Here is a 16,024-nt window from a genome sequence, read left to right on the forward strand (position 1 = left end):
CATCAGTGTGCAACAATATAGTGCATGGAGCCCACAACACGTGGGCCTGTGTGCTTTAAATGCCAGGGCTGATTTTTAGTCCCAGTCCGGCCCTGCTCCCAGCCATCTGATCGCCAACACCACTAAAAATGTGAAACCCCCAAATGCAGCGCACATGAGCCAGCATTCTAGGTTCCAAAATTCAAATCTGCTCATAAAGAAAATGAACTGTATCGCTCCCTTCTTGAGAAGAAGGTGCAGAGGGTGTGCAGCAGATGCATAAGCAGCATAACAAAGCAGGAGCCGGCTGGCCAGGTCATAGGTAAGTGATGTGAGGAAGTTGGGGATATTGATTTGTGATATGATGATATGGGGGAGATTGGGTGGAACATGATATGGAGGCAGATTGGGGGGGACATAATGAATGAATGAGGGGATTGATGACATGAAAATAGGGCTAGACACATCCCTTGGTGGCGGTAAAAACAACCCCTAGGTGGTGCTAGCCGTGCCCCTCCTGTGACAAGTATCGTTCTCCAGATTTCCCTAGGATCAGGGCCATCTTAACAACATTATGGACCCCCGGGCAAAGCAGCGCACTTGGGACCCTACCTACACAACCACTCACAGGAAGTAAAATGTAAATTATCAATAAAATTAAGTTTATATTTATTGGTACCTGCAACAAAAATCAAAATCAATGTTTAAACATTAAAAAACATGCTGTACAGCTTTGGCTTGATACATGGGCGAATAGATATTTTTCCCTATTTAGCCCTGCCTATGGGGCCCCTATGCTCGTGGGGCCCACAGGAAACTGCCCAATGTGACCAGGGGGAAAGACAACCCTGCCTGGGAGCATACCCTAATAAAATAGGCTATGGATTCTATCTTACATGCAATGTCGGTGACATTTTCCTAGAGCCGTAACTTAAATTTTTATACCTGGGTCGAAAAGGAAAACTGCGCCACCCCCTAGTCCTCAATTTTAACCAAATGAAAATAAAATATTCATAAACGGCACCCCCCCCCCCCCCCCCTTCAGAGTTGCACCCTAGGCTGCCGCCCCTCTCACACAGCCCTAGTTACGTCCCTGCATTTTCCTAACGCCAATACATAGTCAGCCTAATGCAGATAGAACAGACAACATTGCAATTTCTGCAAAGCACCATGGAGCAGTTGTCACAAAATATCAGAGCTAATTTCCTTTCATTTCAGTAGAGGAAGTGTGATGACAAAATAATTGGTGAGTCAAATCTTGCTTGTATTGCATCCTATAGGGACTTTTTTACTGGATGTTTAAGAAACACCATTGTTTTGTTGTTTGCGCTCATAAACTTATTATATGTAACTAGAAATGTGCATGGACAGAAAGATCAAGTGCAGTACACAAATAAAAACATCTTATTTATATTCCTGTAAGCATCTGCAGCGCTATGGCTTAGTTATTTACACCTGTAAATATTAATTCAGTCCTAACATTCCTCACTTTTTTTCTGAAGAACTGTACATAAACATTACTAGAAATGAAAGTACAAGTTTGGATGACATAGAACAGCTGACTGTTTTCAGCATCGAGGTCATTGGCTTCTTGTTCTTGTAAGTAATCTGATGCAGAAGCGCACTAGACCTAGAAGAGGGAAAGCACAGTAGGAGGGAAGTGCAGGGAGGGAGCAGTTGATTTTAGTTGAATTGGGCGTCTCTGTCCCGGTCTCCCCACCCTGTAGCATCGTACAGTGTAGATCTGCAGCGACTTGTGCAATGCTATATTGGCTTTATATACAAACACCACTTTACTGAACTCCTCTCTCGGCTTTGGTGCTATAAAGCAACAAAGGTGCCGACCTATCCTGGGATGTGAAGAACACGCTGAGAGGTCACATCTGGAGAACAGCTGGGCTTTAGCTGACCAAGGAGTGGCCTCTGTGAGTATAACCTCTGGCCAGGACAACTTCAAGGAGAGTGACATCCTCGCCTGCTAGGTACAGCTTGTGTTGTTGTGTACGTGTAATCATGGGGAATATTAGTTCTGCTATTTTCCATTACAGTCTGCGTGATCAGAGGACCGGAGGCTTCCAGACAATATGGCCTAAATTAACTGATCTTAAAAACAAGAAATAGCTGCTAGGTTTCCCGAGCTAGCAAACACTTTCCACTGCTACACTGAAGCGCAGAGTAATGCCTAGGAGGGAGCGCACACTGGAAAGCTCACATGCTTTTTAAACGTTCAAATTAAGTTTTAATTGAATACATCTGTGTATCACTAGCTGGCTCATTAACTTCATACATTTGAGACGGGGAAGAGAAATTAAGATTGCACCACCAATGCTACCCTTTGGGTACTCAAATGGTTATATAAACCTATTTCCATTAATGTTTTAATCTAGGTGCATCAGGAAATACTCAAAATGAGTTAAAGACAAAAGCAGTAACACTTGGCTGTATATATACTAAACTGTGGGTTTGAAAAAGTGAAGATGTTGCCTACAGCAACCAATCAGATTCTAGATGCCAATTTGTAGAATGTACTAAATAAATGCTAACTAGAATCTGAATGGTTGCTATAGGCAACATGTACATTTTTCAAACCCGCAGTTTATTAAATATACCCCCTGCAATTCTAACCTAAATAAAGGAAGGGCCAGATTAATCAAGTGATCTAATAGTTTAAAAAGAAAGAAACTCACACCATAGGTTTTCTATAATACAGAACTTTTTATCTGCCTATTGAAGACTATTAATGTAAGACTGCATTTTTGTCTTTATTTGTAAGGGAAAAGTCTTTTGTTTTGTTTTTTAAACTGTTTATTTTAAACTGCATCAGGAAAAAAGGAAGAAAACAGTGGTACAAACAGATTTCAAGTAGAAATGAGGCAACACAGCCCATAGCCAATACAATTCAAGGGAAACGGTTTTAACATGCACCTGACTCAGAAATGCTGCTAACTGCTGGGTAATTGGTACTCTCTAACTGAGTAGATAGGTAGAGATACAACACAATAAAGGTGAGAAAACCTCCAATAGATTAAATGGTGGCTAAGTGGTTAGCACTTCTGCCTCACAGCGCTGGGGTCATGAGTTTGATTCCTAACCATGGCCTTATCTGTGAGCAGTTAGTATGTTCTCCCTGTATATGCGTGGGTTTCCTCCCACACTCCAAAAACATACTAGTGGGTAAATTGGCTGCTAACCAATTGACCCTAGTCTGTGTCTGTCTGTGTGTGTTATGGAATTTAGACTGTAATCTCCAACGGGGCAGGGACTGATGTGAATGAGTTCTCTGTACAGCGCTGCGGAATTAGTGGCGCTATATAAATAAATGGTGATGATGATGAAAATAACACAGACAAGAGAACTAAGTTTTCGCAGCACACGGGACATTATTTTTAACTGCTGCTGTTGTGGAGGGAGTAGTCTGTATGATAAAAAATTCCCCATCTTCTGTGAAAACTTTATTTATAATGGGAGCATTATTTTATATTATTTCTTAATATATTAAAAACACCACTTGGTCAAATGAACATTTTCTCTCATATTATTCTTTCTCTTTTGTCCTCCATCTGTATATCAACTTATTTATTGTGGCTGTGCTTAGATCCCTGTCTTTGGATCCTTTCAGTTGCTGGTACAGAAGACAAATATACAGCTTTATTATTGGATGGACTTTTGAACTCATGATCATATGAAAAAACAATTTTTTCATTGGAAATCTATAATTTTAAATAGAGGCATATACAGCTGCAGGAATCCTGTTTGTGGCAATGTGGACAAATTTAGCCTCAAAATATGTGAATGTATTTATGAATTTCTGCGTCATTCGTGTTTTTAAAATTCTATCAGTCTTCGTACCAATTAACATGCTGCACTCTCCACAGTAGTAGGCAGCAGCTAGTCACCGAGGGCCTGATTCATCACGGCACTTTTCTGCTGTTTTTGAGCGTTTTGAACGCAAAATCACTCTGCACATGCCAGAAACAGGGACATACGCCAGTAAACGCAACCCTGTCTGCTCCTTCTTCGAGCGCAAAGAACACTTGCTTCAGCCTACAATATCAGGGAGTGAAAAGGGTGGGGAAGGGGCATTTTGCCATAGTCAGTAAGGGTGTGCCAAACTCAAGTTCACGCAGCCACATCCTAATCAAGCTCTAGGCATGACAAAGTTACTTGTTTTTCTGCCATAACTCTTGCTCAAGATACAGGGCTAGTCTAAGTCCTGAATACTAGTATGCATGCTAAAACGTGTTTGCAAACAGGAGCAACTGTAAAAATGTTTTTGGTTTTTTATTAATGTTCAGTAGACATTAAGAACATTCTAATAATTGTATTTCATGGGGGAGGAAAAAATAACCCTCTTTTCTTTTTACTGTTTTGTCATCAATTCTATATATTTTTTTCTGTGCGTTCTTTTGTGAATTTATAGTCTGCATAGGCTTTGGACGTGTCTTGCAGTGTCTTGTGTAGAGGCGCACAGCAGAGCTACACCTGAATTCTTCAGCACGCGTATCTTCAGATCCATTCCTTATTGAATTCGGGAGTGTGCAGAGCCAATTTACGTGTGTTTTAAAGCATACGCACTTTCATCATCATTATTTTTTTATATAGCTCTAACATATTCAGTAGCGCTTTACAATTGGGGACAAACACAGTAAACTAATAAACAAACTGGGTAAAACAGACAGAGAGGTGATAAGGTCCTGCTCTCAAGCTTACAATCTATGGCACTTTGCACTCAGTATGAGTGCCTTGAGGAATCAGACCCTGAGAGTTTGAGAGTAAGAGTTGTGTCATACAGGCGATTTTCTAGCTGGAATAATGCTAGCATTACTGCAGTTCAATCATTCCTGTTTTGAGGCATTGCAGTGAATAGGTGACGCAGCTTCTTCAGAATGTAATCACTCAGTTCTGACAAGGGGGAATGGTGCACATTCACAAGAGTGCCTCAGCTTGCAAGCATTGAGCTCTATTAATGGTAGTGCGTATCCAGTTAGACTGACACTATTGTAACAAACCACCAATAAAAGTAAATTGGAAATTGTTACTTCACACTGAAAAGGTGGTGAACAGTGATTAGCAAATGTGTTTTATGGCAGTGTTTTAACAAATACATTAGTTAAGGTCACAATGTATTGTATTTTTACACTTTTATCGTTAAAGATGCTATTGACAAGTACCGAAAGAGATTAGTTAGTGTGTGGTATAAAACAACACCATTTCAGATGGTAATGTATTGCCTAGGTGTTTTTGCACCTACAGTATACAGCTAATAGTGCTAACGAAAAATAAATAAATTGTGTTTATGTATCGGTCAGTATGTGATAAAGAATACACCTGTTGAAATACCAATGTGTTTTGTTGTTTTTTTGTTTTTTGTACACTCAAGGCCTCATACAATGTAAAAAGGACCAAATTTGCTCATGGAGAAATCATGTTGCATTGTAAGTGTTGCACATGCAATACTGGACAGCTTTATATTTACATTAAATTTTAGAGTTGACCTAGGACACACCCCGTCCCAACTCTAAATCTGTCCACACATCTTATACTTGCCCCGTACAGTGCAACACAGTTTTGCTAAGGTGCATATTTGCTCCTTTTTTATTTTCCCCTAACTCAAATGAGGCCCTTAAACAACATATGGTACTAGTGACATAGCAGGAAAAAAATAGGTTTGCACCAGTTACTATAGACTTTTCAAGGTAGCAATAGCAAACCTTGGATTGTGTTGGGTATTTGAACACTATTATCCAGGTGGTGACAAGTACGGAAATAATTGAGTTTGGTTTTATTACAGTACTGAATAGAATAAAGAGGGAGGAGATCTAGGTGAATATAAGAGCAATTTTACAATGGAAAAATGAACCTACATAAATTAACTAGTCTCCAGACAGTTGTGAATAAATATTTGGCTAACTTAGGGGTGGGTAGCATAAAAATAAGCAAATCAAGAATGCCACTGAACTGTTCAGAAAATTGTGTACTAAATGTCATTCATGAAGAGCACTTGGCACACACAACAAATGGTATATGTTTTGCACCAGTACATTAGACAGACTAGAAGTGCAGTGGAAAACAATCTGAAGATCTGTTCTGTACAAAAATGTTAATGTCACATCAATGTCTAACCACAGACCACATCCCTTTCATTAAAGAATGAAAACTTTGTCTTCTAATGTCTTCATTACCTGTGACATTTTTGTGTGTGTAAACCTTTCCATTACTTGGTGTGCACCTAGAAGATGTCTTCTTTGCAGAAGTGATATGTCTACTTTGTACTCTCTAAGGAGTGCCTTCATTCTTCCCATTGTTTAGCGCCGAACCTAAATCCTGTGGTGGGATATTGTTTGTTTTGTGCAGACGTATGATCCTCTGCAAATGTTATTTTGCTCCGTAAACCCATATGCCTTGGCAGAAATGACGAGGGTTTGTGACTGTGTAAATCAGGGCACATGGCACAGATGTTTTGTAAAAGACCTTCACAGTGTGCACAGAAGTGAACAAGATTTGGGGCCAGGCCAGAGCTCACATCACAAATAGGGTTGTTTTACCATAGATCCAGGAAGAATGAGTTCCAGAGGTACGATAAGCTCCATGATGTGAAATGTGTTGATGCCTTCAGAATGGCTTATTTACTCCATGCACTTTAATTAGCCTTATTGTCCAGTAGGTGTAAATTCTGAATATTTTGGCCATATCTGGACTAATTTGTGAATTCATTTCAGGACCGATATGCTCAGGTCTACTTTTAATCCTAGATTACTTGAACATCACATTTATGTTCTCTGTTTTTTGCAGGTCCAATATGAAGATTTATCTTTCTGTCTATTACCTCCTACAGTTCTGTGGCCATTCCTGGATCTTTACCAATATGACAGCCAGGCTTCTTTTCTTTGGAAAAGGTAACATTGCTGAGTTATAAATTATTATTATTATTATTATCTTTGGCGTCACACAGGGTCCGCAGCGCCGTACATTACATATACAGAAAACAGAACCAAGACACAACATGATACAAAAATGTATACAAATACAGGTGACAGGGTAAAGCAAATCAGATTATATCTGGGACAGATAGTGAAAGGGGTGGTAGAAATCAGCGAGAAGAAGGCCAAAGCTTAAAAAGCAGGGAAAACAGGGCTAGCGAAGCAGGCCAAGAGGTACAGAGGGTGAAGGAACAGTAGAAGTAGCACACAAGGAAAGAGGGCTCTGCTCATGAGAGCTTACATCCTAAAGGGAAGGGAGAGACACAAATAGGGTGGAACTAACTGGGGGAGAGAGCCAGGACCAGGAAGTTAGGAGTAGGACTGATAGACTTGAATAAAGAAATGAGTCTTAAGGGCACGCTTGAAGCCTTTGAGAGTAGATGCTAACCTGATGGAACGTGGAAGATTGTTCCACAGCAGGGGAGCAGCCCGGGCAAAGTCCTGAAGACGAGAGTGAGAGGAGGTGATCAGTGAAGTAGTGAGGCGGCGGTCACAGGCAGACCGGCGGGGGCGGGTAGGAGTGTAGTTAGAGATGAGATTGGAGATGTAGGGAGGGGAAGATTAACTAAGAGCTTTAAAGGTGAGGGTGAGGAGTTTAAATTGAATTCTGTAGGGTATGGGGAGCCAATGTAGTGACTGTTGGAGGGAGACTGTAGAGACAGAGCGGCGGGAGAGAAAAATGAGGCGGGCAGCAGCATTGAGGATAGACTTAAGAGGGTCAAGGCGACAAACAGGTAGGCCAGAGAGAAGGTTACAGTAGTCAAGGCGAGATATAACAAGCGAGTGAACAAGGGTTTTCGTGGCTAATCACGTTACTATAAATGCCAAAGGTGCATTAAGTAAATAACATTATTAAAAGTATTTCACATTCTACATGGAAAAAGAGACACATTTTATTGTCCATCTGTAGTTCCTTTCATAATGATATGGGTATGTCACTTTAGCCAATGAGACCAAGTAACAACAACAACAACAACAACCATATAGGTTCGGGATTTTAAGTCTATTTGCAACACTTTCTTTCAGTGCCAGCCCCTCACACATAAAAACAAGAAAAAGCTAGTGGACAGTTTCCTCCAAACCAGCTCCCCACTCACTATCCACATACTTAACCATGACCACATACTGTTTCTAGATTCTTTTGCAGATACCTTCTACACAATAGGCCTGGTCATGCAGGTCTGCCAGCTGCTGTCTGTCCTGGAGATACTTCATGTTGTGCTGGGTATGGATCAACAATCCTTCCTGCCAAAGTTTATACAGGTATGTTGATTTCTCCCCATTTATAAATTTGTCTTTCTGGTAATGAGTCATTTAGAACTTACAGCACACACAACTGTATAAAGGTAAGTTTCAAAAGTAGAAAAATGAGGGTGCACCCAGATTTACCTGGATAGTACAAAAACTCTCTCATTGCAAATCTATGGACAACTCCTGATTACTGCCACCTCCTGTGCAACTAGAAAAACAAAGAGTCTTTTTGCAAGGAGAAAGGAGCTCTTCAGCCTACCTCTAAAACGAAACACCTCTTTATGTTCATTTCACACCTGGACCTAGGCGCTACCGTTTACTGGCGACCCTCAAAACCTCTGTCAGTATTTTCACTTCACTTCTACGTGTACACCAGCGCTACGTTCTCAGGCTCAGCTCCTACTACTAGAGTACAAGACTTAGGGGCATCAGAGTACCTGTGAGTGCACCTAGCTCTACGGGAAAAGCGGTTCCTATAGGTGAAGACCTCTGAAGCTGTTCTAGAAGCTGATACCTGGTGCGTGAGTCATAACAGTATTTGACTACAAGTCACACTAGAGGCCCTATCAAATAGTTTGGTTTTGCACTGGTGTGCCTTGATGGTCTGTCGAACGCTATTCAAGGTGTATGCCTATTCTCCAGCCTTGGGAACAATCTCTGCAAACTAAAACTGCACTTCGATGCAGATTTTAGCCTTATTCGTTGCATAAATCATGAGGATGAGGGGTATTTGAACTGTTTTTATTACATGTGTCACTTTTTTGTCTATGATTTATTTTATTGCATTGCTAGGGATATGGCTAGAAAGGCAGGCAGAGATTGTATCTCGTCCTATACTTTTAATTGGACCCGTTTGGGAAATTAGCACATTCACATGTGCACTCTGAGTAATGTAAAACACTACACACAATTGGCAGTTGTCTTAAAACAGTCCACATGCACAGTATACTGTTTGAAATAAAAAAAATAATAATAATTAAAGACAAGCAACGTGCCCCCCTCCACAATTCCTAACAGCCTGGGCTGGTGTCCACTATGATAGACAGCCCACAGAAATGGGGACACCGTTCTGTGGAGAAAACCAGCCACAAACTGGTGTCTTTATAGGGGAAGGGTTCAGTGGCTACCAGTGCTGAAAAGCACTCTGACTCTCCCCCCTCCCTCACACCCAAATAGTAATTTTGCATCAGTCAGCCATAATGTGCTAGTGGGTCATTTTTAATATTATTTTTGGGGGGGTTGTTTGGTGTTTGTCCTATTTGGACTACAACAGATAATGAAAGAAGAAAATATGATTTTGTTTAGATAATAAAATGCTGAACGTTTTTTTTTTTTATTGTTTATTTTAAAATTGTATTTTTTATATTTTTTAGTTATAATGTGCAAGTGTAGAAGGTACAGCTGTCTATTATACTAGGACCACTAGGGGGGCAAAGATGACATTCAGGTATCTTGATTTTCTTAATAACCCTAGCTCTAATAGCCCAGGGGATCGCCATGCCCAAGGTCTTCCTGAACTACTGAGAACCAGGCCAGGCTGTCTGTCATTGGGGCTGGTTGTTTTTTTCACTGATCTGCAAAATGAGAGATGTATCAATGTACTTACTAGACTTTGGTAACAATGCCTTCACTCCACCCAGCTCCTTCCCTGTGACTGTGCAAGGGGGCCATAAGTGGTCCACAACCCTATGCACCCTGGATGAAATCTTGGTGCTCGTGTGCAAACTATGAGCACAGCAGGTCTAAAGTGCCATTTGTGCTGCAGAGGTTTCATTTGGCACTTTGTAAGTGAATTATGCTGGTCCACCCATCCTAGTCCTTCCCATCAGAAGATGCAAACATAAACGCCATCTAGAGGCGCTGATCCATATGTTTCTCGCACTTGCGTATATATATAAGCGCACAAAACAGCATATGCACTGTGGATGCATTTTTGCATATGTCTAAGTGACTATTACATACAAATTAACTATATAACATATGGATAGAAACAGACCTACTACAAAATGATATCATGAAATCAGAATAAAAGACATGGTTTAAACCTAGACATTGCAGAAGGAGTGAACAGCCTGTCTGAGAGCTCTATTGGGAAGTAGTACTCATTTGAAGTGGGTGTAATAAAACTTGCATAATAATGTAAAAACAACTTGCATAAACATGCAAAATAAATAAAATGTACTTGAGGAAAAGAGGAACCTCTTTGCAGTTGTGCCATAACACTCAGCATTGTTAAAAAGTTCCCATGTGGACAAAAGTGTATGCACTGCTGCAACCCATTGATGCATCACCAGAGGGCACGGCCATCCCATGTAGTGAGTGTGGTAATATTACATAGGGTAGACGGCACCCCTTCTACCGCTTCCATAATGGGGTGGAAAGAGCACATATTATTTGAGTTCCTTGCTGTGTGGACGAACACACAGAGATTTTCATTTTTCAAAAGAACTTTTTTTTCATTTTTATACCATTTCTGAGCTGGCGTGGGTCGGGTCTTATCCTTTAATTTTAATGGGATATATTTTGTGCCTTCCAGTTACACTTCAGGTGGAGTTATAAATGGCTGCTACATTCAGTGATTCTAGAACAAGGTTAACATCCTATTGAGGCAGTGGGTCACCACAACAAATCTCTTGATGACAGGTTCCTCTGATAGACATCTTTGGGAAACAGCACTTAAGGGTATATTTACTGAACTGCGGGTTTCAAAAAGGGGAGATGTTGTCTATAGCAACCAATCAGATTCTAGCTGTCATGTTGTAGCATGTACTAAATAAATGATAGCTAGAATCTGATTGGTTGCTATAGGCAACATCTTCACTTTTTCAAACCCGCAGTTTAGTAAATATACCCCTAAAAGTTAAAATCTGGACCTTGAGAGTACTGAGCCACAGTCACTTATCAAATTCCTGCTGTAGGATTTGATATATGGATAAATCTAAACTTTACTATTTGCTGCTGAGGTAGGCCAGTTATCCTGTTAGAGCAGTATCATAGGAATGAGCAAAGGAATGCACCCTTTGACTGCTTCTAGAACTCACGCTATGGACTCCAGTGTATTAATTTACTGGTAAATTGACTCTGGTACAGCTTTCCTCTATGAATTCACCCGAGAGGCCAGTTTGGTGATCTGTTATTCCAGAAATAACACACATTTATCTTGAAGCAGAATTCCAGGTACAAAAATGTGTAGCTCTGTACTTGAACTGAACAGTAGGGCATTGAAATAAACAGTGTCTTACATGAATCCAGACAGCAAACCTGAGAAACCTTTAATGATTTTCAAATTTGGCATATGCAGATAAGCTTATTGATATCTCCTGCTTCTAATAATAATATATCTTATCAATTCTATTGGAAAATGCTTCTCCCACAATAACCTTACCTCCGATGTGAGGTAGAAGTTTCTTTCAAGTTGTTAGTAGTCGCGGCGCCCGCGGGCACCGCCGCGACTCTCGGAGTCCTCTGCCGGGCATCCTGGCTGTCACTATGACGACCGGGGCATCACTTCCTGCATCTTCGACCCGGTTGCCTGGGCAACAACCGGGACGCTGGGGAGCTCCTGGCGCTGATCCGGCCAGCTGTCAGATAGCCGGGCTCATGCGCACAGAGGATTACAGAGTCAGCCGTTCAAGGCTGGGTTCAGTCAGCCAATCAAGGCTGATTAAGGAACTAAGTTACCGCTGGCACTCTGCCTATTTCCATTGGCTGCAGGCTCTGCATATTCATTATACTGCAGCTGAGGACACATTCTGGACTGTGTCCTGATTGGCCATCGTTACTATTTAAGGCAGTGAGGATTGAGCCTCACTGCCGGTTATAGCGTCCTGTTTCAGTACTGCTACTGTTCCTGTGTTTGGTGTTTAACCTGAGATTGATTACCCGTGTATGACCTTGCCCGTTCCTGGACTTTGAACCTGTGCTTCTGACCCTGATCTATTGCCTGAACCCGGATTCTGAACATCTGCTAGTGACCCTGATCTTATGCCTGTGACCTTGACCTTTCTGCCTATACCTGACATATCCTCTAGTGCCCTGCCCAGTCCACTGACATCTGGCCTGTCGCCACTCCGTGTGCAACCTCCTATACCTGTGCGCTACCGTGTAAGCATAAACTCATACTACTCTGAGCATAAGACCTGGGGGCATCTGAGTACCTGCAAGCACAACCAGTCTCTACGGGAAAGGCGGCTGCTAAAGGCGAAGACCTCTCTCCTACCTGTTCTATGAGTTTATGCCGCACCGGTGGCCATAACACAAGTCAACAGTATACCTTATTGTTTTTCATGTATCTATTAGTGACAGTGGATTGTTGAGTCCCTTGATGTCATGTGAATTGATATCTACAGTGGTATTGTATCTGAACCAAGGGTCTGTAGGGTTGTTGTTGAGGGTGTAGGGTGGTGGAAGTGGATGGTGTTTGCTGCTAGGGTGCACAAGTAAAGTGATGCTAACAGAGGTGGAAAAGAATGGTTATGAGTTAGATTGTACTTGATTGAACCTGTTGGAAAGTAAGGGTAAGCAGTGAAAAGAAAAAAAAGAAACAAGTTAACAGGTAAAAGAGAAGTAAAAAGGGAACAGTAAAGAGACAAACAAGCATGGCGAGAAAGAGAAAAAGAAATTAAAATCAGAGAGAAGAGAGGTTTTAACAAGTATCTCTTATGACTAAAAGTAGATGTTGCTAATATAGCAGTGGTGAACACAACAGTATGTTAAAATTACAGATACAATGCAGGTTATATATTAGAATGATAGCTATATTGCTCATTGTTAATGAGAGAGGTCAGAGGAGAATGGCCAGTCTGGTTCAAGTTGGCAGGGAGGTGACAGTAACTTAAATAGCCGTGTATTACAAACGAGGTATGCAGAGCATATCTGAATGTACAGCACATTGAATCTTGAAGTGGATGGGCTACAACAGCAGAAGATATCACCGGGTTCAACTCCTCTTAGCTAAGAACATGAGACAGAGGCTACAGTGGGCACAGGCTCACCAGATGAAGATTGGAAGGATTTCTGCTGTGACATGCAGATGGTAGAGTCCTGCCTTGTGTTAGTGGTGCAGGCTGGTGATGTTGATGTAATGGTGTGAGGAATGTTTTCTTGGCACAAATTAGGCCACAATTGAGCATCATTTAAATGCCATAGCCTACCTGAGTATTGTTGCTGACCATGTACGTAAGTTTCTGACCATAGTCTCCCCATTTTGTAAGGGCTACTTCCAGCTTGATAATGTGCCATGTCACAAAGCGTGCGCCATCTCAAGCTAGTTCCACGAACATGACAATGAGTTCAGTGTACATAAAAGGCCTCCATAGTCACCAGATATCAATCCAATAGAGCGACTTTGGGATATGGTGGATCAGGAGATTTGTAGCATGAATGTTTAGCCTACAAATCGGCAGCAACTGCATGATGCTATCTTACCAACATGGACCAGAATCTCTAAGGAATGTTTCCAGCACCTTGTTAAAATTGAAAGTGGATGAAGTCACATATTAATATATTGTTTTTCTGTTATAATATTTTGTATATCAGTAGTGAGGATATAGATGAAATAAGGAATGATTAATATGTATAAAAATGTAAAGTAGATACTAATACTAATATGTCTCATTCTTGGTTAATCCATCTTTTGGATGCCATAGCCCAGTATTTAGCACTGGTTAAATTTGAGCTTCTACAAGATTTCTTCACTTTCATCACTTTCTGATCATTAACACATTATGCATTTCACCAGTGTTTGTGACTTCTTCAATATACTTTTAAAAAAATGCTCTCTACCCCTTAAACTTTTACAATCTAGCTGTTGTCTCTCTTCATTTTTAATATAATGTTATATATGGCTTGTCTGGTAGCAAAGGGAATCTGTATAACATGACTGTAGACTACCAGAAGGGCTGTTCCAACCCAACCAAATTCAACCACATACCACACTCCAACCTCTACCCGTGTACCTAACATGGATCCTCACAGCCACAACAAGCAACACCACTAGACCTACAACACAGCCAAGTACCTACTGACACAGACATACCCTGCACATCACAATCAAATCCAGACACGCAAAAAGCAAAACACACTGCCATCCAACTCCCACAAAAATATTTCTTTAAAACAGCATATACCAATAACAGAGGAAGGCCATTGCGCGTAAGTGCTGCACTAATACAAATTTGCAGAAGGAAATCAGGCATTTTCAACCTTAGCAGTAGAACCCTAAATACACACCAACTAAGCCTACTTATTGGACTCTGTGACGATGAACGGAACATTATTACCAAGTATTAGTAATTTGTTCTAAGTATTACTTTACCCAGGTTTACTAGATGGAGTACACACACCACCTTTCACTACAGCAAGTGCATAAGTGAATCTGCAACTTTTGGTTTTTTTTAGAGATTGAGAAAATTCAAATCTTATTAATTATTCTATAATATTTTGGCTCCTTGCTTAAACTGTATAGTTCCATCCGAGGCACCAGGACAGTCTGGACCAATTATTTTATCTGCAGAACTGTATGCATAATGAGATTCCTCATCAGTTCTCTGTTTCCTCATGAAGATCTTGCCCTGCCTTCAGCAATTAGATATCTACATTAGTGGTTAATTCATAAGGGTTGCTCATACCCATGACAAATCAAGAGCATATCATGGAGGAGGAATCTCCTGACCAGGCACTTATAAGCTATGCTTGAGGACTTGTTGTCCTTGACTGCCACCTTGGTGGAGAATAATGAGCTCCCAATCCACTCCAATCTCTTGGTTTCTTCTTGGTGAATACCAAACCATATATAGGTCCTCCTTCCAACTTTTCTTTTCTTGCAAGGTCAGAGATTGGCACACATTTTATAATGTATGTGGGAGCAAAATTATGAGCTTTGATACAAATTTAAATAACTCATGTTTTCTTTAACTGCCCATTGGGTGTGGCAGGGACAAACAGTTGATAAATGCTGTTGTGCAAACTGTAGAGGTAAAACCATTGCCTGTATATGCGATGAGGTTATATTTGAGCAGTCAGTTACATGTGAAAGTCATGGCTATCTAATTAACTGGCCACTAATAAAGTGTACTTTGAAGCTATATGAATACCATGCATTCATAATTGTAAGCTGTGCTTTTTCCTAGGGGAAGTCGGCCCTGTGCTAAACAGACTGGGGCTGTATCACATTGTGACAGGTGTCCCCATGCTGCAGGTTTCCTAGTAATAGTGTGACCGGCCCAGTTTTCATAGCCTGGTGCTGGTTGCAGTACATTGTGGCACACAGCCCAGGCTACGAGTACTGGAGCTTAGATCGCTCATGGGAAGTGGGGGGTCACAGTGTTGTTGTTTTTTTACTTAATTTTACACTGCAAAGGACTGTACTGATGATGACCATCATCAGCACAGATTGTTGATCAGGGGGTCAAACACCTCCAAGAGAGAAGTCTCCTACCAGGCCCATCTGTGGCTGCATCCACCTCTGATTATAGCGCAATAACGGGAACATGCTTTTACTGTACTCAGTCTTCACTTGTCCACCTTCATTCCCTCAATTCGCCTCTCTTAGTGGAAAGAGGAGCAAGTGTACAAAATGTCATTATCTGCATATGTATGTATGCATAGGCATTTTTTATGTGCATGCACAGTGCGGAAATACATATTTTAGGCTATTAAAAATGCACAAAGCTCTTACTCATCAGGCCCTTTGTCTTTACCCACTGACAGTGAATAGGAAATAACTTGAAAGTAGCTTATAATATATATAGAAAGAAGTCTGTTTCAAAAGGAGGAAGTCTTAAGTTAGCTGTCAATTCACAATCATATGTGGC

General features: G+C 41.0%; 1 protein-coding gene across 3 annotated transcripts in view; it reads left to right on the forward strand.

Annotated features, from left to right (window-relative positions):
• The first annotated feature begins 1,620 nt into the window (after window positions 1-1,620).
• HACD4 (3-hydroxyacyl-CoA dehydratase 4) overlaps window positions 1,621-16,024 on the forward strand; it is a 31,000-nt gene continuing 16,596 nt past the window's right edge. Inside the window, exons 1-3 of one of the 3 annotated variants that reach the window (XM_075210616.1) lie at window positions 1,621-1,961; window positions 6,772-6,875; window positions 8,107-8,222. In XM_075210616.1, the coding sequence (XP_075066717.1) occupies window positions 6,779-6,875; window positions 8,107-8,222 (213 nt within the window). In that variant the 5' untranslated portion in view covers window positions 1,621-1,961; window positions 6,772-6,778. Of the gene's footprint in view, window positions 1,962-6,771; window positions 6,876-8,094; window positions 8,223-16,024 lie in introns of all 3 variants that reach the window. The other 2 variants (XM_075210605.1, XM_075210596.1) reach the window with 2 other exon arrangements.

The sequence above is a fragment of the Mixophyes fleayi genome, chromosome 1, assembly GCF_038048845.1.
Source record: "Mixophyes fleayi isolate aMixFle1 chromosome 1, aMixFle1.hap1, whole genome shotgun sequence".
NCBI classification, from domain to species: domain Eukaryota; kingdom Metazoa; phylum Chordata; class Amphibia; order Anura; family Limnodynastidae; genus Mixophyes; species Mixophyes fleayi.